At 38.4% G+C, this 27,203-nt stretch overlaps 1 protein-coding gene across 2 annotated transcripts in view; it reads right to left on the reverse strand.

Annotated features, from left to right (window-relative positions):
* Rspo3 (R-spondin 3) overlaps nt 1-27,203 on the reverse strand; it is an 86,696-nt gene that overhangs the window by 34,061 nt on the left and 25,432 nt on the right. For both annotated transcript variants that reach the window (XM_052751278.1, XM_052751279.1), the window contains exons 2-4: nt 21,101-21,292; nt 19,249-19,395; nt 14,176-14,373 (exon numbers count right to left, since the gene is read on the reverse strand). In XM_052751278.1, the coding sequence (XP_052607238.1) occupies nt 14,176-14,373; nt 19,249-19,395; nt 21,101-21,292 (537 nt within the window). The remainder of the gene's footprint in view (nt 1-14,175; nt 14,374-19,248; nt 19,396-21,100; nt 21,293-27,203) is intronic.

Genomic DNA, 27,203 nt, shown 5'->3' on the forward strand with positions numbered 1-27,203 from the left:
AACACTCAGCCTTAAACAGGAGCCTCCATCATATCCCACCCCCCAGAGCTCAGGGAACTCTGTGGGAGAGGAGGTTGAAAGAGTCTAAGAACAAAAGGGGATGGAGGACACCAAGGAAACAAGGCCCTCTAAGGAAGGGACACAGGAAGGGACAGAGACTGAGGCACCATGCACAGGGCCTGCACAGGTCTGCAACATTTGGAGTTCTGGAGTTGAAAGGAGAATTGGACACACAGTCCATCTCTAAGCCAGAAGCAATTTCCAACTGATAACCACTTACAAATGAAAAGTTAGTTTCCTCCAAAGAAGTCTCACACTGGGAGAAACAAACTACTCTCAGGAGTAGGCCGCATGCCCAGCAGTAGAGGGTCAACAGAAAATGAACTCAATGGCATCGTGGAAGGTTCCTTATTTTACTTTACATTTTAATTTTAGTTTAATTTTATTTATATATTTTTCTCCATTTTTAACCCTACAGGTTATTTGCTTATATGTTATGGCTTCCAGTTTTGCGTTTTTATGGGATTCCTGAGCGTGCAAGTGGGTCTGTGTCTATATCTGTTTCTTGTGCCTTTTCCTGGGCTCTTTGACCTCTGTTTGTTTATTCTGTCCTACTCCAAACTGTTGTTTTTTGTTATATTATATTATATTATATTATATTATATTATATTATATTATATTATATTATATTATATTATATTATATTATATTTAGAAGTTTCTTTGTTTTCTGATGAGAGACAGAAAGGGTGTAGATCTGGATGGGAAGGAAGGTGGGTGAGGAGCTGGGAGAAGCAGAGGGAGGGGAAACTTTAATCAGGATGCATTATGTGAGAACAAAATCTATTTTTAATAAAAGGGAAAAAATAAAATGGAGGCAGCGGGATGTCGTGGTGCACACTGTAACCCAGCTTGTGGGAGAACAAGAGAAAGAGATTGTGAGTTCAAGATCATGCTGGTATTGAACTGAGTCACTTACACACAAATGTGGTGAGGTCCTGTCTCAGCATATCTGTAGATATTAGTTAATTAATTAATTAAGAAAATGTGCATGGGTGGGAAAATAAAACAAGAGGAGAAGCGTTTTTTTAAAGGCTGCCACAGGTTGGAAGTGGCAGGAAAAAGGACAGGAAAGGTCAATAAAAGACTCTCTGGCCTGGTGAGATGTCGCAGGCTAAAGTGTTTCCATGGCAACCTGACAGACTCAGTTGACCCCTAGAACTTATTGGAAGTAGAGAGCTGACTACTAAAAGTGGTCCTCTGAAAATCACATGTGTATTCACACACACATACTACACACACGTATACCCACTAAATAAAACATTTTAAATGCATGTGAACTCCCTTCTCCTACAAATTTCAAAAGAGAACTTGAGGAACTGGGCAAACGGGAATCTATTATGGCTTTGTTCATGAAATACTTTGATAAACTGAATTGTAATTGCTAGGAAAAGAAATTAAAGCATAAGCCCTGTAGCATGTGGTATAAATCAAAGAACTGTTAGGCTGCATATTTGACACTTACAATGTATATTCCTTTTTCTTAGAGATAGTTCACTATTGTATTGTGTTTTTATAAAAATAGTTATCTACTCAGCATACTAATTACATTATGGAAAACTAGATTATTTTTAGTGTTAATTAGGGTAATGCTTTTGTTCATGAGTTTCAATTAGTTAGACAAAGATTTCTAATTTTAATTATGCACATTTTCTTTATAATTGTTTCTCATTACATTTTATTTACTCATTTATTTAGAGTGAATGTGTGTGTGAAGTGTCTATGTGTGTGTGCATGTGAATGTACGTGTGTGAGTGTGTGTGTCTGTATATGTATCTGTGTGTACATGTATGGGGGATGTGAATGTGTATATGTGTGTGTGCATATGTGTGGATATGTGTGTGTGTAAGTGTGTGAATGTGTGTGTGTGTGCTTGTGTATGTGTGTGGAGAAGTCAAAGGACAGTCTATAGGGGTTGGTTCTTTCCCTTTCCTGTGTGGGTCTCAGAATCCAGCTGAGAATGTCCAGCTTGGAGGCTATATCACTGGCCTGTCTGCACACTTCCTATATGCTGTTTTAGTTCTGAAATTAACAATTATACATATGTCTCAAGTGTGAGTTTAGGGTATTTTTTCCTTGCCTGAGTTTAGATACTATGCCTAAGTGAAAAATAAATGTGCTTCCAAATATCCTATTGCTTGTGATGTAAAAGTAAAGTGACACCTCATGAATCCATGTACACATCTGTCCTGACTCATGAAAAATAATTGCTCATTGTTGAGCAACTCTTCTGTTTATCTGATTCTTTGAAAAAAACAGAAAAAAGCCAGGCTCCTCTCTCAGAAACAACAAATAAACAAAACAACTCCTCAGAAGACATATTTTCCTGCTACAGCAGCCTGGCCTCACAGAAGCTAGAGTTATGACCCAGTGGTGTATGCATAACGTAAACACAAGAGTTCAGTAATTAGGTCTGAGTTAATCTTACAGTTCCAGTGGCATGGTGAATAATTAAGCAAAAGGTCATTACCCACACTGATGTGTCTCACATGAACACTGAGCAGCTAGAAGTGGAAATGAGTACGCCTTGACTGGAATTTCCAAATCAGTCCCAGAAACCATTCAAGGAGTAGTGGGTTCAGTTAAAGTCATTTTAATCCCATAAAAATGTTTCTAAACCCCAGAAACTGTAGAAATTGATTAAATGAAAATATTAACATTATGCTAGACCTGCACATCTGGTCAAAACTGGAAAAAAAAAAAACTTGCTTAGACTTCATCAGTTAAATTGCTTTTCCATAGATATTGGCCAGAAAGTATCTTGTGAAAGAGTATGTTTCTATATTTGCATATGCATGTGCTGTGGGATGGTCTGTATGTCAAATGTGTTGCTGATTGGTCAATGAATAAATCACTGATTGGCAGTGGCCAGGCAGGAAGTATAGGCGGGACTAACAGAGAGGAAAATTGAGAGAACAGGAAGCTGGGTGGGGGAGACACTGCCAGCCGCCATCAGGACAAGGAAGATGTAAAGTCCCGGTAAGCCCCAAGCCACGTGGCAAGGTATAGATTAATAGAAATGGATTAATTTAAGCTGTAAGAACAGTTAGCAAGAAGCCTGCCACGGCCATACAGTTTGTAACCAATATAAGTCTCTGTGTTTATTTGATCGGGTTTGAGCGGCTTGGGACTGGCGGGTGAGAGAGATTTGTCCTGACTGTGGGCCAGGCAGGAAAACTCCATCAACATGCATGTATTGAACCGGGTCATTTACATATCCATCCTATTTGTAGGTCAAGCCACCATGTACACTGGTCCACTTGTACCCAGCTTTAATTGTAGGCACGTGACTCATTGAACATCAGACCAATCAAAATATGGTCAATGCCCATTCATTGCAGTGATTGGTTCAAGGAGTGGACACATGGTTCCAGCTGAGCAACTAGAATCCTGCATAAGATAGGACAAGTGCGGAGGGAAATAAAGGTAACTGTCCTTTGAAATTGAGACTTTGACATGTGGACGGGGGCTGCTTGGAGCCAGATTTCTTCTAAATTTCAGAAAGACTCACAGCAGTGGATAACAAACTAATGAGCAGGGAAAGGGAGGGAGAGATGAGTTGAAATGGGAAAAAGAGAGAAAACAGATGGTTGAATGGCCTTGGGCATTTACAAAATCCTGTGCTTAAAACCTATTGTTTTCTTTTGCTTAAGGTAATTCCACGTCTGTCATTTTCAACTCAAATGTCCTGACAAATACTGGTACATGATTTTCGATACCGGCAACCAGTTCATATAGGTAATGAATACTTTTTAGAGATGCTGTAATCAGAAAGAAAAATTATTGAGGAATACTTTTAATTTAGATCAGAAAGAATGACAATGATTTGAAAAAAGTGTTGAAAGGGATTGAATTGAAAAAAAATGAAAGTACTTGAGGAAGCAAATGAGAGGAGAGTAGATTAAGGGGTTCAGAGAAGTTTCCTTTCGTATCCATTTGCCATGTTAATATAGTAGCTCACTGGCGCAAGCTGCTGTGCTGGGAATGCCATGCTTGAATTTGTTCCTCAGTAAAATACACACCTTGTTCTGAGAGTTTGGTTTCGCAGTCATACAGGACTAAATCCCTGAAGCTTGAGTGAGGCATTCTCATTTGCAGTGCCCCAAGTATAGAGTTTTTAAATCCAGAAACTCTGTTTGATATTTCCATAACCCAGTTTCCACAGTTATGGTTTGGCTTTAGACAAAGCATCTTAATGACATAGTAAACAGACAATTTTCAATGTAACCAAGACAGCATTTCTGTCCAACAATGCCCCAGAGATCAACGGCAACCCAGTTGAATCTGCTCCCTCATAACTCTTGGGAGGCCTAAGAAGGTGGGCAGTCCATCCTGTCAGACGCTAACGCACACCAAGTTTGTCTGTAAAGGCTTCTGTGAAGTTGATGCAGCAAATAAAGAGAGAATAGGATAATGATCTCTGGGAAGAAGAATCCTTCTGTGTCTGCGAATGTGGGCTTGTGTCGCCTAGGCCAAAGGGGCTTCAGCAACAGCAGCAGTGTTCAGGAGTGGCATGGTTGTGGGGAGCTGGACAGGACCATGAAAAGAGGAAGTGTCTTTTTGCCGAGAAATGTTTACTTTGTAATTAGCAAAGGACAAGAAAACCCTTTTGCAAGCTACATTTAGGGGCCCAGAATTTAAATTTATGCTGATGCTCTTGGAGTCTCTCTCTAGGGAACCCTACTAATTGGCAGGAATCTCAGTTGGCCAGAGCAGGCTATGAATGAAGCCAAAGGTCTTGGGGTCATTTCTCCAAAGGCCCTATTAACTCAAGCTCTGTCCTACAGACACAAGCTGTACCTTTAACCCTACACAGCCATTTGAAAAACACACATTAGTCCATCACCATAGGGGTCACAGGAAAATCCATATATTTGCCTCGAGACTAAAACAAAATATAGGCAGATCTATTTGATTTTTGCCAGCATAAACAAATGCCTCTGTAAAGGTGTTAGATAACTCTAATGAAAACCGCAGATACTAGTGCTCTTATTGTGAAAATGAAAACCTTCAACACAGGTTTTTGCTCCAAGAGAGTTGAACAGGGTGATCACAGCTGTATGGAACATTAAGCATCATATTAATGCCTACAATATGAAAATCACAGTGAAAGGGGGAGAGTCTTTAATTCTTTAAATTTCTCACTGCTGCATTCACCGCATTTTAGAACACCTAGCACAACGTGGTCCTTAAGTCGATATTTATCCAGTATATGAGTGTATCTTGGCCTGACTTTCAAAAATTATTTACTTTATGACTTTATGTATGAGTGTTTTGCCTGCATGTGTGTGTGTACCACATGTGTGCCTGGTGCCTTCAGAGGTCAGAAGAGAGCATCAGATCCCTTGGGATTGGAGTGATGGATATTTGTGATCCACCAGGTGGGTGCTGGGAATCAAACCTGGATCCTCTGAAAGAGAATCAAGGGCTCTTAATGGCCAAGGCACCTCTCCAAATCTTGGCCTGCCTTTTACATTTTTCTTCTAAGTCTTCTTGTGATGGTTAACTCTAATTGTCAACTTCATGCGATTTAGAATCACTGTGGAAATTAAGCTCTAGGCATATCTTTGCTGAGGTTTCTCTATTAGGTTAGTTGACACAAGAAGAGCCACACTAAATGTGGGTGGCACCATTCCATGGGTTGGGGTCCTGGATTGAATAAAAAGGAGAAAGGGAGCTGAGCACTAGCGTTCATCTCACTCGATGCTTCTGAACAGGGTGATCACAGCTGTATGGAACATTAAGCATCATATTAATGATGTAAAGCAGCGATGTAAGGAGTTGCCTCAAGCTCCTGTTGCCAGGGCTTTTGGGGTGATGGACTACGATCTCAAACTGTGAGCCAAAAGAAATGTTTCTTTTTTCTTTTCTTTTTTTTTTTTTTTTGGTTTTTTGAGACAGGGTTTCTCTGTGTAGCTTTGCGCCTTTCCTGGAACTCACTTGGTAGCCCAGGCTGGCCTCGAACTCACAGAGATCCGCCTGGCTCTGCCTCCTGAGTGCTGGGATTAAAGGCGTGAGCCACCACCGCCCGGCTCTTTTTTCTTTTTTAAGCATGTTTTTTATTTTATTTTATTTTATTTGGTGGCAGGTATTTTGTGTCATCCATGGGAAGACTAAAACACATCACTCTACACATAGGAAGGGAAAATAGAGATGACCTCCTGAGCACCTATACCATATGTTATAAAGAAATACATGTCACTCTATACATAGGAAGGCACAATAGAGATGACACCCTGCACATCTATACCATGTATTATGAAGAAATACATGTCACAATATACATAGGAAGGCACAATAGAGATGACCTCCTGAGCACCTATACCATATGTTATAAAGAAATACATCTCACTCTATATATAAGAAGGCACAATAGAGATGACACCCTACACATCTATACCGTGTGTTATAAGGGAAGAGACAGCATCGTAGTAAGAGGTTGGTAACGACTAAGTGACCTTATTCATTGAACTGAGAACAAGAAAAAGATCTCTGGGTGGCAGAAAGGCTCACCTTCCTCCCCTCCTGCCCACGCTTGCAAGGCAACTTGTGAAGTAATGTCATTGTTGCCCCAGGCAACAGGTGCAACTTATGTCCCCACCTTGTGAGTCAGGAAGGGACTTCTGACTAGCACAAGATAACAGAGAGTTGTTAAAATATAAGGTAGCCAGTGCTGAGTATATTTTCAAGAATAACTACTTCACTTTTATCCCTTGGACCTGTTGTACCTTTCTTGAGATTGAACATGGCCCAATTTTGTCCATGTTCAGCCACCCAGCCACATGAAGGAGCAAGCACAGCTAAGATCAGAATTGGCAGGAGGATCTCTGCCTAAACTGCCCAGTGATAGATTTTTAAATGGATGGTTGTTGTTTTAAGCATCTGTGTTCCAAGGTTTCTTGTTAAGCCCTGTAAGTCTATGGAAACAGCTCTCTAAGATAGTATCTAAACAAAGGTAAAAGCATTGTTTGGTTAAGGGCTGAAGAATGCTATTTGTAGTAAGTTAGTACTCTCTCAAGTAACAAAATAGTGTGTTATTTTAAACACATTAAAGACGGAGTTAAAGAGATGTACCAGTTAATTAGGTCCCTGCCACATGAGCATCAGACCTGAGTTCAGATCCCTAGAAGTGATGTCAAAGCAAAGCACAAGAGCATGAGTTGTAGCATCAGGCCTGGGTTGAGAAGGAGAGACAGAGTCCAGTAGCTCATTGCTAAGCCATTTTAACCAATCACTGAGCTCCAGGTTGAATGAGAAGCCTTGTCTATAATAAGGAGACCCATCAAGAAAGGCACCCAACATCGACTTCTGGACTCAGCACCCACACACACACAAGAGAGAGAGAGAGAGAGAGAGAGAGAGAGAGAGAGAGAGAGAGAGAGAGAGAGAGAGCAATAGACAGAGATTGACAGAGAGAGACATTAAAAGATAGAAACCATTAGATATTTAAATGTGTCACTCCCCAAAAGAGTAACCTCAAAGAACATAGGCATTTGCAAAACTCACTTGGGTAGATTACAGTTATAATAGCAATGACGAGGTCTCTGCCAACACAGAAGTCAACACAAATATTTTCGTAACCTTAGAAAGGACAGGCCCATATGAATAATATTAACACAAGTATTTATACTATAAATCTGACCATGATTAATAATATTCCCTCTTAGGGAGTTAACAAAATGCAAATGATATAAACTTGGTTTTAATTATAAACAGGCATTAACAACTACAAGTTGACATAAAAAGGTAATATAAACCAAAGAACACAAACCAGGAAATAAAAGCCTCCCTATTTTCTGCAAAACCTTTCTTTTGACATTAAGAAGTTTGTGAGTGCTGGGGGAAGAGGTTCACGATTTTGATCTCAGCACTTGGGAGGCAGAACAGAGTTCTGTGAGTTTGAGGCCATCCTGGTCTGCATAGTGAGTTCCAGGACAGTAAGGGCTATTTAGAGAGAATGTCTCAAAAATCAAGGAGGAGGAGGAGGAGGAGGAGGAGGAGGAGGAGGAGGAGGAGGAGGAGGAGGAGGAGGAGTTCTTTGTGAGCATAAGTGAAATTGTAAACGTATAAAAGGCAAGAAATCTAGCAACTGCCATTCACTTTTTTCTATATCCATTCAAATGCTGGCTGGGTCCTTCCACTTCCTTATGGTACCACTTATAAAAATAAGAGATTTTTTTGGATTAGTTTCAGACCCACAAATGTGGGCAGCAGAGAACCCTCAGCAAGATTTGGCCGTTAAAGTTCAAGTTAAAAGGTATTTCTGACTTTCTCTAGCAAAGTAGAATAACAATTGTTTCAAAAAATCTATGATATATTAGTGCATAACTATAAAAGAAGAGCATAAAATTCCTAACACATAAAGATTATTAGCATTAAAAGATGCAAGTGTTTATAAAATTTACTTGAACATTTCACATGGAATTATATATTAAATTATCATAATGAATACCATGAAGATGGATAAATACATTTCAACCAAAATGATTGTTGAACTTTATTCTGTCTAATATAGAATATTTCAAAATAAGAGGTAACAGGAGTTATTGTAACTAAATTTGGTTAAAAAAAAGAAGCTAAATAGTCACTGGACACTGACAGGCTGCCTTACTAATGACATGTAGTGAAATAATGGGGTAAGCCCTTTAAGAGAAAATAAATATATTTACACTAAGGAATTATTGCCCTGTGTATGATGTCTACATAACACTAGAATATCTTTTTAAAAGTTAAATTTGTGTGTGTGTGTGTGTGTGTGTGTGTGTGTGTGTGTGTGTGTGTGTTGCCATATATGTGCAGGTGCTCTCAGAAGCCAGAAGACAGTGTTAGGTCTTCTGCAACTGGAGTTATAGGAAGTTACGAGCAGTCCAATGTGGGGGCTGTCAGAATAGCAAGTGTTCTTAATCACTGATCTATCTCTCCAGATCCCCAGATATTTTTATTAAAATTCAAATTTCTATATTCTTTTTCTGCAAAATTGCCTAGTGCCTTTATCCCAAAGGTTGAGTATCCCCTTAGAGCCACTATTTTGTCCTTTCCACAATGTACAGCCAGTGGTGGCAAGAGGTCCTCCCCAGAATCTGAACAAACAGTCCATTGTGTAGGACTGCCTATGTCCAAGAAAGGTAACAAGGGGATTATTAAATTATATTGCAACATTTTATCCATATATTATTATATATGGTATTAGTGTCCCATCAGAAACAAGATAATTCCTATCTCTTCAGACTCTTTGAAGAGGTTAGTCTACACACAGCAATAACCAAAGAACTGAAAGATCTCATCCTGAAATGCAAGGGGAAGTGTCCCTAGTTAGCCGGCCTTCTGAGAGATGAAAATGGGGAAAAGGTACAGTCTTTGTCTCTAACAATAAAAAACACATCTATTTGTCCCCGATAACAAGAGATTCATCTATTTGCTTTATGAAGAATCATTCTGGAAATCTCAGTTGTTTTGAAATATGATTTAATATAAATCCTTCCTGTAACCCATCTGTAAGTCAACAGAATAGCTATTAATGTACAGATGTTTAAGAAGTTGATGAAACTGAGTGTGGTGATTCACATCACAACTTTAGTTACAGCACTCAAGAGGCAGAGACTGGAAGATCTCTGGGAGGTCCAGTCTAGCATGGTCTACATATCAAGTTCCAGGCCAAGACAGACCTATAGAGTGAGACTCTACATGTAAAACAAAAAAAACCAAAACAAACAAACAAACAAACAAAACAAAACAAAAACAATCAAAAAAAGGAGAAAAAAGAAAAAGAAAAGAAAATCAAGGAAGCAAAGCAAACAAAACCCCAAACCAATAAGACAAAGAAGTTGGCAACCTAAAACTTTAGAACATATCGCCATTTTTGTTAAATTTTATAAAAAAGGGTCTTGCTGTGTTGTAAAAGTAGTATTCATAATAAACATGATGCATGTTTATAATGTTAGTAGTAGTGTAACGCCCATTTAGAAGTTAACATGTAACATATCTTCTTTCATGTAGTTTACATATAGTGCTTTACGTCTTTTTAAATGACTGAGAAGACACAGGCCATCTACAGTTTTTTCAGCTAAGATGATGGTATGATAATTCTACACCGTTTTTTTTCCCTAGAGGGCCTCCAGATATTTTGTTCTGTTTAAAAAGTTCCTTTTTGTTTCTCAGATGGAGTGGGTGCTCATTCATCTCTAGAGAAGATACACCCCTGCTCCAGTTTGTCCATGTCTTCTCTCTTCTATCCCATGATCACATGACACCTCTGATTAGTAAAAATCCTTTTCACAAGTTAAACAAAGAATTGTCTTCATTTTTTGTTAACTTCCCTAAACACTATCTTTACAATAAATTGATGGAATGTACAGATGAATAAGAAACACATCGATCCTCCTCCCAACACACACACACACACACACACACACACACACACACACACACACACACACACTGCTTTACATCAAATGCAGGCACATATGCATACTGTTTCATTTCTCTTGAGAAGGTTATACTAAGCATATCAAAAAGTCAATAATTGTGGACTGACTGCCACTGAAAGTGCATGATTTCTTTGTTTACTATTTCAATATATAGTTTTAATATCTATATGCTACAAGTCTATACGATTGCCTACATAACCTTTTAGAATGAATCCTGTCTTTTTTAACACTTCAAATATGTAATTAAGTTGATAAACATTTAAGAGAGAGAAACATTCTAATAGTAATAGTTTTAAAAGTACTTTATGGATAATTCAAAGCTGATTAGAAAAGAAGAGCATGCCGGGCGGTGGTGGCGCACGCCTTTAATCCCAGCACTCGGGAGGCAGAGCCAGGCGAATCTCTGTGAGTTCGAGGCCAGCCTGGACTACCAAGTGAGTTCCAGGAGAGGCGCAAAGCTACACAGAGAAACCCTGTCTCGAAAAACCAAAAAAGAAAAAGAAAAGAAGAGCATGACAGATTAAAGGAAGATAATCCCAAATTGTAAACAAATAGTATACTTGGTTATAATTAGGAATTGGGACTACAAAAATACATCCTTAGCCTCATTTCCCATAGAGCACAAGAAAAATGGGAGTAAGCAAATACGTGTGTAAAATATTTTGTATATTTTCAAAACACAATCCATTCTGTATCTATAAACTATTTCCTTCTATTTAACTTTTTTGAATGCTTCTTGGAGAGCCATTTCTGGATCTTACCATTCTTCCCTGGAGTTTCTGCCTTTGGTAATTAGAACACAGTCGAAAAAAAAAAAACAAACCTGAAAACAAGTTCTGCACCTGTTCCAAATAAGAGTGATCTACCTCTGTCCATGGTTTCTCTCTCGGGCAGATCACAGACACAAGTGTCAAATCAAGACTTGAGGATGCACTTTATAACAGAGACCTGGCCTTTTGCTTCACTGTCTTTCAGTGCCGCAGCTATACAATTAAAAAAACCCTATTTTTATGGCTCTCTAAACTCCGAAATCAGAGCAATTAAGCAGTAGATAGCTATGCTACAGGGTAGATCCTGTCCTTATCATTTTACAGTGCTTATCTCTTAACTGCCTGAAGGTTTCTTTTATTTACTTTTCTAAGATAAAAAACCGATCGGCTCATACAGAAACATTAAGTCACATATCTTCTAGTCAACTTAGCCTGCTGGAATCCTTCCTTTTAAAGTGTTTATGCTTACTATTTATATTTAAAAATGCTTCCTGGTGTACCACTCATATTTCATAAATGTGTATCTAAGCCTAAGTGAGTACTTGGGTAAGATTCCCGTGTCCTACATAGCTGATGGAGGGTATGTATACACAGATCACAGCTACCTGTTTTCTTGACTTCTTACTGTTGACAAGATATTAGATAAGTAGATATTAAAAGAAGTTAAGGAAAGTGTCATGGAGGTAATGAATTAAGAGTGTAGTTTTATTCCTTCCTTACATTTTCAACCCACCTTAAGAAATGAAACCAGCACACTGAAATACAAATGAAGAGTAAGAAAAAGTGAAATGACACTAGAAATCCCATTACAGGGGATCCACAATCAAATCTGAAACATAATAAAACATTTATATTGGTCTAATTGTATAACATTTTCTGTTTTTAAGTGTAAAGAGTTTCTGTATCCTCAGAAGGGTGGGACAAAGATCAAGATCAAAATTTTAAGTGAACTCAAGTTACAGGTTGCTGCTCAAACATCTTTATAGCATAACTTCTCTTTTAGTTGCTAGCTTTAAGGAGTGACATTTATGACATCAATGTTTATGACAGGTGCAAGAAAAGGTATCTTAGAAGAACATATTCTCATATAAAAGAGGAAAGATAATATAACTTAACTTTTATAAGGTAAGTGTTCCTTCATTTGTATTTTTAAAGGAAAATGTACAAAATACTGATTAATACTGTGGACTTTATAGAAGGAATACAGTTAAAGGCCACATGTAGCTCATTAAATTTCAAGACCATTTAGTAAACAGAAGTAGCCATGCGGCAGTGGGTGCATACCAACAGAGTGCTCCAACAGTTGACTTCCAAAGCCAACTTTTAAAATCTAAGATGTTTTGAATTAATTGGTAACAAATGCTAAAAAGACCTTTTTCCCTAGCCAATGTTCATTCCTGAAACTAAATTTTAATCAAACCTCTTACAAATTCACAAAAGTTTGATGTTCTCTTTAACATAACCCATATCTTCAAAAATTTTAGTACTCTTATGTATTGAGTTACAATGGTACTGGAAGTCTCCAAACATTCTCATGGTAGCCAACTAATTCTCCTGATACAATAGAAAGTATTTTGCAAAGCTCAGGTGACCCAAGTTCTTTTTCGTATAAACAATGTTCATGTTTGTAGTGTCCTCCTTGATGTCCCCAAGAAACTTCTTTACTATATGATACTGTGATCATCTGCCTAAACATCTTAGCTTCCCACTGGACTTAGAAACTCCTTTACTATATGATACTGTGATCATCTGCCTAAATGTCTTAGCTTCCCACTGGACTTTGAGTTTAACTTCAGAGTACTCTTCGAGAGGATCCTAGTTAGCTGTGACTCTCTGGGGATTAGCATAATGTGTGGCCACAGAAGTAAGAGGTTTTTTTTTTGTTTGTTTGTTTTTTTGTTTTTTTTTTTTTTTGTTTTTCGAGACAGGGTTTCTCTGTGTAGCTTTGCGCCTTTCCTGGAACTCACTTGGTAGTCCAGGCTGGCCTCGAACTCACAGAGATCCGCCTGGCTCTGCCTCCCGAGTGCTGGGATTAAAGGCGTGCGCCACCACCGCCCGGCCGAAGTAAGAGTTTTTTATTAAAAGCATGTTGAATGAATAAGTGAGGAAATGACTGAAATAAGCTAAGGAAGTTCAGCTGCACAGGTATCCAGCTCCTGTCAATTAGCTAATCGAGAGGGTCATTTGCAGGCTTATCAGAAGATTACCTATAATTACTTAAAGATACACAACATATTTGTAGGCAGTGGCACTGGGAGTGTGATTGAGAAATATGAGAAAATGATAATTTAAAAATCAGCAACTGCAGTTCTTCTAAATGAAGTTTATTTCTACTCATGCCCTACATGCAAGGTAAATTTCTCCTTGGTACTTACAAGATTTTAACACATTCTGACACAATCATACCGAGCTAAAAGGTTCTGCAACCTTGTATGAAGTATATAAAAGCAACTTGGGACAGAATGTCCCCAGTTGTCTTGGTCCTTTGCTTCAAATATGAAACTTAGAATCTTTGGCACCAATTTAATTTGTAAGCAATTGTGAAGGGAATGTGTGGGTAGGGGGGTGTCCCTTTGTTCTGGTCTTACATCAGGTGATGTTCACCTGGTGTTTATGAAACTCTCCAAAAGTTCCTAGGCATTAGCAAGACAGATCACAGGGGAAAAAAAATCAAGTCCAAATGCTTTTATAGTAGTCTCTTAAAATGAGGTTCATTTATCATACTCTGAAGTTCCAAGATCAGGTTCCATACTAAAAAAACATATCATATCTATAATCTGTAACTCGGAGCCATAATGTTCTTACTCTACACATTTTAGAGCGATGGACACGAGGAATACTGCCAAATATCCCATATAAAGCTATAAAGTGAAATACGGATCAAGCTGTGAGGGCTCAGAGAAGTTAGTGTGTCGGTACCTCGCTCTCCCTTTGAGCACTTCTTTCTTTGTACTATACACGTCCTTGTCTCGCTGGTTGGGGGACACAGGTTACCCTTGGCGGAAGGATGCTGCAGTATTTCTCGGACCCGTGTTTCGGTCCCTCTTTTGAAGCCACATGTTTTTCCTTTCTTCATGCATGGACTCCAGGGCCCCCACTCACTGGCCTCACAGTGCACTGAAACCAAACAGACACAGTCTCAGCTGGCTCGCAGGCTCACAGGCACAGGCAGGATTGTTAGTGAAACAAACAAGTAGACAACAACAACAACAAAAAAACCCAAAACAAAACAAAACAAAAAAAACAAACGAAAAAAACATATATCCTCAATACATCTAAGTTTCTAGGAGAAATTCTGCATATCAAAGTTGGACAAGATAATACGAATAAGGGGCAGAAGTAGGATGTTTCTAGTACACATGATGTTGGGTCCATCCCTTCTTACATTGAATTGGCTTTCTGCAGTGGACCTGGCTAACCCAGGCACTAACATAACTACTCACAATGGATTAATGCTCTGTCAGTTTCATAGCACTGCTACAATTTTTGTGTGATACTTAATAGAGCTTGGGGTATATTGGGATTATCGACTAGAGAATTAAACTTCAGCAGATTTCAGAATTATCTGAAAGCACAATAAAGCACAGGATGCTGGACCCTACCCTAGAACTCCTGATGAAGTTATTTTGTTTGCTTGGTTTGGTTTTCCAAGACAGGATTTCTCTCTGTACCAGCTCTGGCTGTCCTAGAACTTGCTGTATATACCAGGCTGGCCTTGAACTCATAGAAATCCACCAGCCTCTGCCTCCCTGGTACTGAGATTAAAGGCGTGTGCCACCACTGCCAAGCTCTGATGAAGTTTTCAGGATGTAGCAGATGTGCCTTCTTCACAATGGAAGAGATGCTAGGTGCAGACAGGAATGCCATTTGATGTGGGAACATCTGTGCTAGACAGAGAATGGCAAGCAGAAGAGGCCTATACTCAGTTCCTTTCCTATTTCCCATGCTAAATATACCTAAATATTATTTAGAACTCAGTGAATGGGCAGCAGCCTGTCTCACTTCTGAACTTCTGGCCAGTGATGGCTGATAACTTGCATCTGGACTGAATGTCCTTGCGTGGTTCTTAAAGGGCAGAATGTGCCCATCTGAGGTTCATGGAAGAATTGTTTCCTTTGTGTGAGTAGAGTTTCTCTGCTTCTCATTAATAGTTTTCCCAGTAGTAGTAGATGTTTGCACTTATAATGAAAAGGAACACTCCAACGTGCCCTTTTCCTTCCTTCTTTTCTTCCCTTCCTTCCTTCCTCCCTCCCTCCCTCCCTCCTTTCCTTCTTTTCTTCCTCTCTTCTGAGTCTCTATATGCAGCCCAATCTAGCCTCAAACTTATGATCCCCATGCCTCTGCCTCCTGATTACCAATATTATAGGTGTATGCTACCCTGGCTGGATTAAAAGTGCTGTTCCTGTTTTTATGACCACGAAACCTCCTAACTTACAACAGAAATGGCTTCCAATTGTAAACCTTTCAGATAGTACAAACTTGTCTTCATAAGAGTAACTTTTCCAGTAACCGCTTCCATTGTCTTCTGACTTAATGGGTTGTTATTTTGCAAGAATGCCATCTCCTATGACAACCTTAAAAACAATAACCTAAGTGTTCCAGAGATTTAAAATCTAATCTCTAGATATAAGTAATTTTTTAATTAAAATTTTATTTTAAATCTACAGATTTAAAAAATCTTCATTTTTAATAGCTATTTTAGTCACTTGTAGGTACCTGAACACAGCAAAGAGCCTTGTAAACGAATTCGTTTCTGTAAATTTCAATGGAACTTCACATTCCATTACACCTTTGTGATTCTGAGTAGAGAATGAAGCAGCTACAGTATTTAATAGTATAATCTTCTGCCAGTTATGAACTTTATCCCCTAGCATCCTTGTTCTACGTTAATAATCAATGAGTAATAATAATAATAATCTAATCTAATACAGATTAGAAAGTCTCCAGGAAGGCAACGAGAAGAAGAAAGTGAGTTTGTAAGTTAACTTTGTATATGTGTTTAACACTAGAATTAAGAGGATAAATTAGAAAAACATTATTTAATGTGGAAGCCAGAACATTTCAGGCCTTTCATGACAAGCATGAAAAGTCAAATACATGCTTTGACTTTATGAACCTGGATTTGAAAAATTACAACATAGGTAATTACTGATCTAAAATCAGAAGATGAATGGTTATAAAGGTGAAATTCTGATGTAAATCTTAGATAATTCCATTGGGGAAGAAAATATAACTAATGTGATTAGATAGTAAAAACCTTTAGATCAGCTTGGCATGAAGGGAAGAGATCTTTCTCCTTCAGAAATACTCTAGAAAAGCCAATCATGTAGCAAATAATATGTTTTTGTAAAAAATGGAAACTTGAGACAAATGATAGATGAAGCATAAAAGGGTGATTTATGCTAAATTTAGCTTAAATGGACAATGTAGAACGGAGACATAACATTGTGAAAAGATACTTGAGAATGACCTTAACATAGGAAGATATCCACCAATGAAATATTTCAGAAGAAGTAATGTAATGAGCCCCCAGGCCCTAAAAAGGGTCATACTGTGGTTGGTTGTCACTGTGAGATGCAGGGAAAATGTTGGCAAGATTGGGAGGAAGGTGGAACTTGGCTGACTTGGGTTTGGTCACAAACTGCATGTCCCACAGGAGACACAGCTAGGGCATGAGCCCTGCCTCTCAGTGTTTAGATTGGGCCACGCCCCCTCTATGGCTGTTTGCTTCCTGAAGAGGAACAGCAAGGAAGATAGGATGGCAGTGCAGTGCAGACAGAAAGCAAATATCTGGAGTCCCAAGTGGAAAGAAGATGCCCAGTTGCAAAGGTGGAAGCTGACTCTTAATTTGACTTGGGGACCACAAGAACTGGATACATTGTGATGCTGATCTTTCACACCATTCTTATACGCAGCAATATTTTCTGTTTCAAACCCTTCCAGTCAGTTTAACTTCTTTTTAAAAAGGAACAAAAGCTAAGCTACAGCTCTAAGCAGGGGAAAATAGTATCCAGTAAGCTGTGAAGAGCTCAAGCTAAGGTGCTAATCGAAACACTGAAACTTGTGATGTGTTTGGCAGCCCACATTTCAGCTCTACGGGTCCTAATCGACCATACTTGTTACAGGGCCAACTTTGATAATCCTTTGGGTAGTGAAGCCCTCTATCATTTTCTTGGATAATCTGGGGCAAGTCTGTGCGTGCTGTGTCTGTGGACCCAACAGCAAATGACAGGAGTCTTCCCTCAGGGAACAGGCTACAGGAGCCAGTCCTGAGCAGAAGTTGCTGATCTTAAATACAACTGTGTCCTAGGTCACTTATTCAGTAAGTGGCAACCTGGCTGCTAGTGCCTATTTTAAAATGTAGAATCATCTTCTAAAACTTATAGTAAGAAAGAAACGTGGTAACATTGGAGGTATAAAACCAATTTTCTTTGAAAGCTAATCCCAGAGTGCCACATGTTAAATATCCTCCCTGATAGGAAAACATTAGTGAATGCTTTAATTCATTAATTTAAATTTATTAATGAGCATTAATGACTGAGTGCTGCACCTTCAACAACTAACAAAACTTAAATATCTGTCTTTTGTTCTGGGTAAACAAATCCCACAAACTTCCATTAATTCATCTTCAATATGTGTTTTTGACTATTTCACAAAGTGTTTCCCATTTTTTTCCACTGCTTGGAACTTACTACCTCTAATCATTAACTCTTAGGATGAATAGGCTAGAAGAACTCTTATGGACCATTTATCCTTTCTTAAGTTGTTTTTTCTGTGTTTTTATTGACTGGAGAAAAGACCTAAACAAACAAAAAAAGATACAGGCTGATTTGAGATTGCTGTTTTCCAGTGCTTCTGACGTTAACTTTAAAATATCATATATTTGTTTTCTTCTGACAAAAAAAAAAAGAGTGTACAGAAATAAAAGTTGTCCTGAGGCGGTTAAGCCACCAACTTTTAATTATTTCTCCAACACTTTAGATTCTGACAGAAGCGTCCTGGGGCGAGCCTGGGGGCACTCCTGGAGACTATCTCATACTGAATCAGGAGGCTCTGTGTACACATGCCAGCGTTGGGGCAGCATCAAAGGTTCCTGCAGCCACTGCCCAAGGGACTTTGGAGTTTTCCTTTGCTGTTTTCTCGTTCAGTTTAGCATCTGTTCCCCAAGTGTGCATCCAACTCATAGCTCTAGTAGCTGTGTGACACTTAAGAGAGAAAACATACTCTGACGGTGATCTGTTACTGAGACAGACAACTTGTGAGAGGGACCTCCCCTCCGGAAAACCAGGCCTGCAATTAATCAAACGTGGAACTGTCTCATTCTGTCATTTTGAGTGGGTCCAAATATTTTTCCTCTCTCTCTCTCTCTTTTTGTTCTTAACAACTGTACAAGAAGGCCACTATAGCATTAATGGCTATTTTCACAAGAAATCAACTTTGATTATGGGTTGGTATTAAATTTAGGGATTTTGTAAAACTCAAGGTCGAAAGTGGAAATTAGTTGAGTTCTCCCCCCTCTTCATTTGTCTCTCTGAAAGATAATAAATCTTTGATTATCAGAATAGTTTGAAACAATTGCAAGTAGTCCTTAAGAAACAGCAGAGTAAGCCGGGCGGTGGTGGCGCACGCCTTTAATCCCAGCACTCGGGAGGCAGAGGCAGGCGGATCTCTGTGAGTTCGAGGCCAGCCTGGTCTACAAAGCGAGTTCCAAGAAAGGCGCAAAGCTACACAGAGAAACCCTGTCTCGAAAAACCAAAAAAAAAAAAAAGGAAACAGCAGAGCACTCTTAAGTAACCCATGATGCATGTTGGATATGGCTCCTTGAACATAGATTTAGGATGGCCTCTTTGTAAGCAAAAATGAACAGGGCACTAGAGATAGCCTCTCAGGTTCTTGTAGAATTGGACTTTGAGAAGAAATTTCTCAAAAGAAGACTGCCATTGTCATCTGAGGTGTTTCTCATCCATTCTAAAGGTTAGAGGCCTTCCTCACCAATACTGACGCATTCCATAGTATGGTTGTTGGCTTCTAACCCTTCTGGGCAACTGTCAAGGCACTTTCCAAGGTGTAAGTAAAATCCACTTTTACACTTTGTGCAGAAATTTTTGTTGAAACAAGTATCACAGTCGGCTTTGCATTCTGAAAGAGAAACACAGAAAAAGAATTGTGACTCTGCTATCTTCTCCAAACTATTGCTGGATCATCTTCCCACATACATGCAATTCTTGCATTAAAGTTGAGGTTCAATGTTATTTTACCAGACTGAATTGAGGACTCTCCCAAAGACATTGAGTCGATAAACATCCATTGCTGCTTTCCAAATTGTGGTACAGAGTGTCTCATGAAAATACCTTGATAGTATACACTGGACACCCTTATTTCCAGCATCGAAAATACAGATTACTCTAAAATCTGAAACATTTTGATCACTGACATCATGTTATAAAAATGTTATAGATTTTGGATGTTCAGATTAGGAATATTCAGCCAGTAAATTCTATACAAGTATTCTCAAATCCCCAAACCTCCAAAACCAAACCTGGTTCCAGACAGTTCATATAAGAGTTATTCAACCTGTCCACATGGCCAAATAGCTCTTTGCATTAAATGATAGTAATGTTTCATTATAATTTGAGTTAAATATACAGAGATACTATATTCATACTGTTCTCAAGGGCTATTTGTCCATTCGACATATATGTAACTGTTCACTATATGTCAAAAGTTATAGATCCTGGTTCAGTTCATGGGGATAATGTCCAGCGTTCACAAAGCATGCCTTCTAGAAGGAGACACAGTGAGCACTATCATCAATGGACTCTTAAGTAATGATTACCATACTCTATGACTATTATGAGTATTTTGCAATATTGTTACCTAAACCTTAGCATAAACCAATACATTAGTCACTATAATAACTTTCATTTACAACCCAGATAACAGAGGATCAAGTCTAGCGAAGAACTACAGATGCAGGCGACCAAAATCTGGTTCCAGAGTGGTAAATGTTCGAGAAAATGGCAATCACAATAGCAACAGATAAATGTGAGGAAAACAGACAGGTGACTGACAAATGGAAGAGACCTATCCTTCTGGAAGAGAGGACCTTGGAGCATCCCACTGAGGTGATGCCCTTAGAATCTTGAATGAGGGAAGAAATAGCTTCCAAAATGCCAAATAGCTTCCAAAACGCCAAAGAAGCCAGTGAAGAACAAAAATTGCAAAGGCAAATCTTGACCTGGGAAGCTCTTAGGAGGGTGATAGTAAGGCTGGCACCACATGGAAGGGAGTTACAGGCTCGGGAGCCTGGGCATGGTGACCCGCGGCATTCTCTGGTTTACACCTCTCAGGGTTACTTGGTTTCCATTGCTGAGACTGGACTTTTGGGGTCAAGAACACTGTGCTCATAGACTTTATTTCCAACTGACAAAAGAATATTTCAGTGCTATACTGGGAATTTATAGGAGCCAAAATAACTGACATAGTTCTTCCAGTTATTGAATACTTAGATTTTATAATAGTAATGGGAATTCAGCTGGTTCTGATACCTATTGTAATTTTCGAGTGAGTGATAATCATGTTCTTGGCTTTAGGTTTTGTACACAAACAAACAACAAACAACAAACAACAAACCAAAAAACAAAAACAAAACTGAATGGATTTTTTTTTTTAAGTTGGTCATGAAAGTTTTCTGCCCTGAGGGCTAAGTCTCTGGATCTGTCACCCTAAATACTACGTAAATATTACTTGTTTTTTTTGACTCTTTTAGGTTTATTAGAAGCTCTTTTAATCATGAGAAATCCCCGAGGATGAGATAAAAATATAAAGTGATATGGGCACTTACTTGTACACTTATTTATATCTGGATATCGAGTTCCATAATATCCACTTGGACATGAAGAGAGACACACTCCTATCTGCTTCATGCCAATTCTTTCCAGAACAAAAAATAGTCTGGGCTTACATGACAAACATCCATTGTAATCTGAACACGTCGCACAGCCTCCTTGGCAGCCTTGGCTGACGTTAGGATGCACTGGAGAGACAAAACAGGAGAACAGAAGGAGAGGTTAGACCGTGGATATAAAATTAAATGACATGTTGGTCTGTGATCATGTTATTTTAGTTAGCTTTTAATTTGATGATAGTGGGTGAATGAGATAAGGTGTTCCCTACCTTTTGTTTCAACCTGGATTTCTTTAACCATATATATTATTTTTAATGTTTAATCTCATACATTTGTGAATTTGTAAATTCATAATATCTTTGATTGAAATTATTCATCAAAAAAAAACCTCAGTAAAATATATTTACTGATGTAGTATCAAGGAAAACGAGGGATTTGGGCATTTTGGGTTTTGTTTTTGTTTTTGTTTTTAATACAATGAAATAGGTAAAATTGATTTGATTTTGTGTGTGTCACAGATGAAAAGCACGCATCTCCGATTTCCTCAGCAAGTGTGATGCCATGCACTTGAGTGAGGAGGCTGGGTAAGGACGTTAGGTCTGGAACATCTATTTTCAACTCTGCCCTAAGAGCACAGTTTTCTCTTTGATCCGACTCAAACTGATTCAGAAACTACATTAGCATCTTGTCACTGCCCAGTGCATTTCTGAAATATTTCTCCTTACCATTCAAATTGATATAATGTAAAAACTTGGCGTTTAAATCTTATTAGTAAGTCTATATAGATCAAATGCCAGTGCTTATCATAATTTATGTGTACTATTTTGTCCTTTGGGAGAGAAGTCTTGGAGTTTTTGTGACCCCATTTAAATCTACTCATTCAAGTAAAAGACACATTTGTGGAGGATGCTAGCCCAATAGAAGGATCACTGTCAACACACTTTCCAAGATTTCTAACACTCATACATGGTCACTGGCAAATCTGAACAAACACAAAGAAATATCAGAGTCATCATTTACTTGAGTTCCTCTCACTCACCTTGATTATAGGCATTAATTATATGTCATCTGATAGGATTAAATAAGGAGCACGCTTCATGTAGCCAGTGTTCTTTCCAACAGTGTTCAATGCTACCTTCTTTCCAAATGGATTCTCTGTACAAATACAATGCTAAATTCTTTATAGGCCTTTCTAGATGCCAGGAGGAAAATTGATCCTTCGAGAAGCAGAAGTTGATACACAGGTGTCTATAGGCATCTTAGCAAATTTCTGACTTCTTTTATTGATAGAGGAAAGTATAAACATCAATAGACATGGCCACTATTAATCTGTCTTTGCAGTGATGTTGTATTATTAAACTCTTTATTGAAGAAACAAAGCTCTCCAGTCTTACGGTGCCACACCAGGAAGCAGAGCAGGAGGGGACCTGGGGTCTGGGCAATAAACTTCAAAGCTCCCCCGTTAATAATCTTTCTCCACCAGCTAGGCTCTGCCTAAAGGCTCCCCCCATCCCCACCCCAGATATTATCACTTACTAGCTGGGCAACAAGTCTGCAAAACATGAGCCTGTGAGGAATGCTTCAGATTTCAAATATAGTAGTAAGGGAAGGTGTGAGCTCTGATGGAACTGTAAATTATTAGTCCATCTTCACAGTGATATTTGGTTATTGAGTTCTTCATTGCAAAAACAAAGTCCTCTAGGCATAGTTAGAAATGGTACCCATAAAACCAAATAGCCTTCTCATTGGGGTATATGGGTTAGCTACACAGAGGTCATTCGGTTGACCAGCTTCCCCTGGCCTGCAGGAAACCATCCCCGAATCAGCCACAGGAACCACAAGCAGCTCATTCTCATTCCAAGATGTTTCATAAATAAACTGAGGAAATGTGTGGGGGAAGGGAGGTCTGCTTTTCCTGTACATGCTCTTCTGTCGGGTGGGGAGGTTCTATAAAGTGGACGAGGAGGTTTTGCCATTATGGGACCTGAGGGACTTGTACGGGAAACTCCTTTCCAAGTATCAGGGTCATTTTTCATGCCAGGGGCTCAGCACTGGGGACTTGGAGAAAATGAGAACCTGTTCTTAAGCAAGGATACACCCTCAAAACAAAAGGTGCAGGAGACCCCCTAAGTGTTCAGAATCAATCAGAGCCAAAGGCAAAATCTAGAGGTATAAGTGCAACTTGGAAAGATTTTAACAAAACCTGTCTGTGGAAATATCATACTTGAAAAAAAAAAAACCTGCTTCCTGTTTAGTTAGGCAGTCATTTCGGGTTCAATGAAGATGGGTACAATTGGTCTTCACCAATATGTCGATACCTCTGAAATGTGGCTTCTTAAGAAAAATGTGATTTTGAAATCTTATGTACCCTAAAGCCTTTATGAATTATGAAACAACTTTAAATAGATCAGTTATTAATATTCATGTGATTTACACTTTCAGGGCCTCAAATACTAATATTCCTTAAGATGTTTCATTTAAAGTATTGGGTTTGGATGTTCATAAAATTCTCAGAGACAGTTCTGAGTGGGTCTAACGATTGGTAACCATTTCCTGTGACATGGGAACATATGCCAAGACCTTGCTCAATTCCCTGCTACTCTAAAACTTTTCCCAGTGAAATGATGCAAGTTAACATCGTGATATAACAAATTTTTCTGTATTTTTCATTAGGAACAAAGTTTTGAAAATGCGAGGGGAGCACACTGGTCCGAGCTTGTGGTGGGGATTTGCTTCTTTGTAATCAGAGAATGTATGATATAGGTGGTGATGTTTGAGTACAAAATGACAAAAATAAATGTTTTTTTGGGAAAGTTTATATGGTGGCTATGGGAAATGACCAAAGTTAAGACTGTGAAGTTCAGAGTCTGGGATCCTGTTTTTATGGGTGAATACTGTAGTGATTGCTTTCATGAATGCTGTATAAGGATCACTGAAATTATAGTCAGTGTTACACAACTAGATACAAATTTCCCAAACTTCATCTTAAGACAAGAGCTTTTTACTTTTTATATGGAAACCACAGAAAACTTTGGATTGCCTGTAAGAACTCTTTCAGCCATAAAATCTTGTGATTCTAAGACAAAAAAAAAATAGAATTTTAGTTTGTCATGCTTCTTTCATTTTGGCCCATTCTATTGACTTTATTTTTTCCTTATACATTATTATATTTGTCAAACAATATCTTTCTATGTTGCTATATATGAACATTGGAAGTAGTGGCAGTGGAGACATAAGGGATGCTTTGTAGAAGTTTCCACTCTGTCTTAGAAAATAATTGGAGTTACCAGCACATACATGTCTATGGCATGCTAGAGCAGGAAACACCATCATTGCCCCAATTGAAAAGTAGACTGGCATGAGTTTGATGTGAGGGTATATAAGTTGCAGGTAAAGGAAGAATCAGGACTCTCCAGAAGACTGGAGGCATTAGGGTGTGTTTCCATTATGGAATCCTTTGTGGAACATGGAGTAGCAATCATTCTGTTTCTATCTGGTGAGTGACGTGTTGTGATTTCTATTAAAACAGTTTTTCCCTGACGGCTCGGCAGACATGGAGATCATAAGGTACTTAATGTGATGTTCTAGGTAAAAGCCTGACAATAATTTCCAATAAGCTAAGCAGAATGATATGGTAAGGATTGGATGCATGTTCCAACAGAACCAAGGTGGTGTAATCAAGCAAATATAACCAACACACATGACCTGGACAAGAAAGAAGTTTGAGAAGTTGGGTTTTTGAGTTATCGGGAGAGAAGGTGCTACTTAGGCTGAGAAAGCCTGCAGGTGGAGAGTTAGAAAAAGGTTGAGGGGAAAGGAAAGTCTGATTATAAAAATGTGGCATAATATGACATGATCAAGCAGGAACAGAACTTACTTTGGAATGTTTATTGGGGGTGGACATGGGATTCTCTGGTAGCTACTTAGGGTGTTGAGAAAGCCCTGATGGATTAAAGAAAAAGGAAACGTAGCACAAAATAAAGACTGTTTTGTAGGAGAAAAAGGATGAATTACAATCAAATTTCAACGGCACCTTGTATCTTTCTACAACTTTGTATGTGTCATAAAGTAGCAAAATTTAACATGTCAACAGTTCTGTGAGCTGTGAAAGAGGAAGTCCTGAGGATGATCCACTTTTGAGACTTCAAGCTGGGTCTGAAGAACACTGAAAATTACTAAACAAGGAACAACTGAAATGAAAGATTGAACCAGACGTCTTTGGTGTCTAATAACTCCCTCTGAGTATAGGTAAATGTTAATGTAAAGGGGACAGATATGAATGAGAAAATGAGTAAAATTCACAGGAATTCAAAATTCTTCAAATGATCTAGCTGCTAAGCGTCAAGTTGTGATTTGTAGTATTAATGCTGAGACAAACCAATTGCAGTATCAAATTTCATGTAACAATTCAAAACAAGCTTTATGGGTCTGCCTTTCTTTACTCCATTTCTAAAGTTCAACTGGAAGTGTAGGAATCCATTGTTTTGTGTTGCCGATTATTATCCATGCTTCTCATTTACTTGTGGCTAGAGTAACTTTCAGAAATGCAAATTTAATAGGCTTTAGGTTCATAAGACAAGCTTGATTGGATTCAATGTAAGTGCTGATCACATAAGAGCAATTTTGCAATTTTATAATTTATATAATTGAAATGTAATGCATTCACAATTTTGATAAATGTTATTTTAACCAAAAAATAAGGAAGCAAGCAAACAAACAAAAACACTCACCCAGACCCTACCAGGGGCCTTGAGAGACAGAAGAGGGAGAAGAGACCTCATATTCACTGTGGTCTTCTTGTTCAGGCTCTCTCCTCTTATGTACGTGTTCACACTGAGTGTCTCGAGTTAAAGAGTTCATTTGGTTTGATAATTTCTTGATAGTCTTTTTGATAGTTCCCAGCTTATATACACTATACAGAGTGACTATTTATTACATTGATTTTTAATAATGAGTATGATTGAAGGATTTAGCCAGTAATATAAAAAGCTATATTATTGTGCTTTTTAAAGACAAGTGTTAAACTGATAACTATTTAACAGAAAGTTAAACAATAAAAGATTTTTCTAGATGTGTTTTACTTTAGTAACCCATTTACTTACAGAAAATGTGAATTTTTGTGTTTTTGTTTTTATTTTGTTATTTTGACTAAGTTAGGGAACGTACACAATCAAGTCTCTCCAATGCTGATTGCAACAGCATTGTTTCACTGTATTATTATAGAGTGATATTACAGTAACTGAAAATTTAGGGATGATTCATGGCTCTTTTAATGCCTAGTAAGGTCAATTTTAAGAAAGATGAAATGTTAAAAATTAAAATTACTTGATAATCTCGTGCAGATTTTTGGTGACTATAACAAGGAAATATTGAGAATTTTTTTGTTCATTCATAAATTAAACCTTAAATTTGACCATGGCTGAGCCTCCACAGCCTTTTAACCAATTTGGAGGAGTTAGGTATAGGTATCAAAGTAGAGACAAAAGCTTATTTGAATGTGTATAATTATTTAATGGCATATAACACTGTTTTTTCTTTTTCTACATATGTGTGGGTACATATAGAGTATTGAGGCTGCCATTGGGAACCATCGTCAATCACTCACCTTATTCAAGGAGATAGGATCGCTCATTCAAATTTTGAGTTCCCAAATATGTTTAGTCTCACTGGCCAGCTTGCTTTATGGACCCCTTGTCTATGCAGTCAGAGAGTCTAAGTCAGTGGTTCTCAACCTTCCCAATGCTACAAGCTTTTAATACAGTTCCTCATGTCGTGATGACCCTCTCAAGCATAAAATTATTTTTGTTGCTACTTCATAAATGAAATTTTGCTACTGTTATGAATTAAAACATAAATCTGTGTTTTCCAATGGTCTTAGGCAACCCTTGTAAAAGGGTCGTTTGACACCCCCCCAACACACACACACAAGGGTTGTGACCCACGGGTTGAGAACCACAGATCTGATTACAGGTAGGTTCAACATCCACTCAGCATTTTTAGGGACTCTGGGGCTCTGAACTCTGGTCCTCATGCTTTCCTG

Source organism: Peromyscus californicus, unplaced genomic scaffold, assembly GCF_007827085.1.
Source record: "Peromyscus californicus insignis strain IS unplaced genomic scaffold, ASM782708v3 Scaffold_22__1_contigs__length_63687245, whole genome shotgun sequence".
Classification (NCBI taxonomy): domain Eukaryota; kingdom Metazoa; phylum Chordata; class Mammalia; order Rodentia; family Cricetidae; genus Peromyscus; species Peromyscus californicus.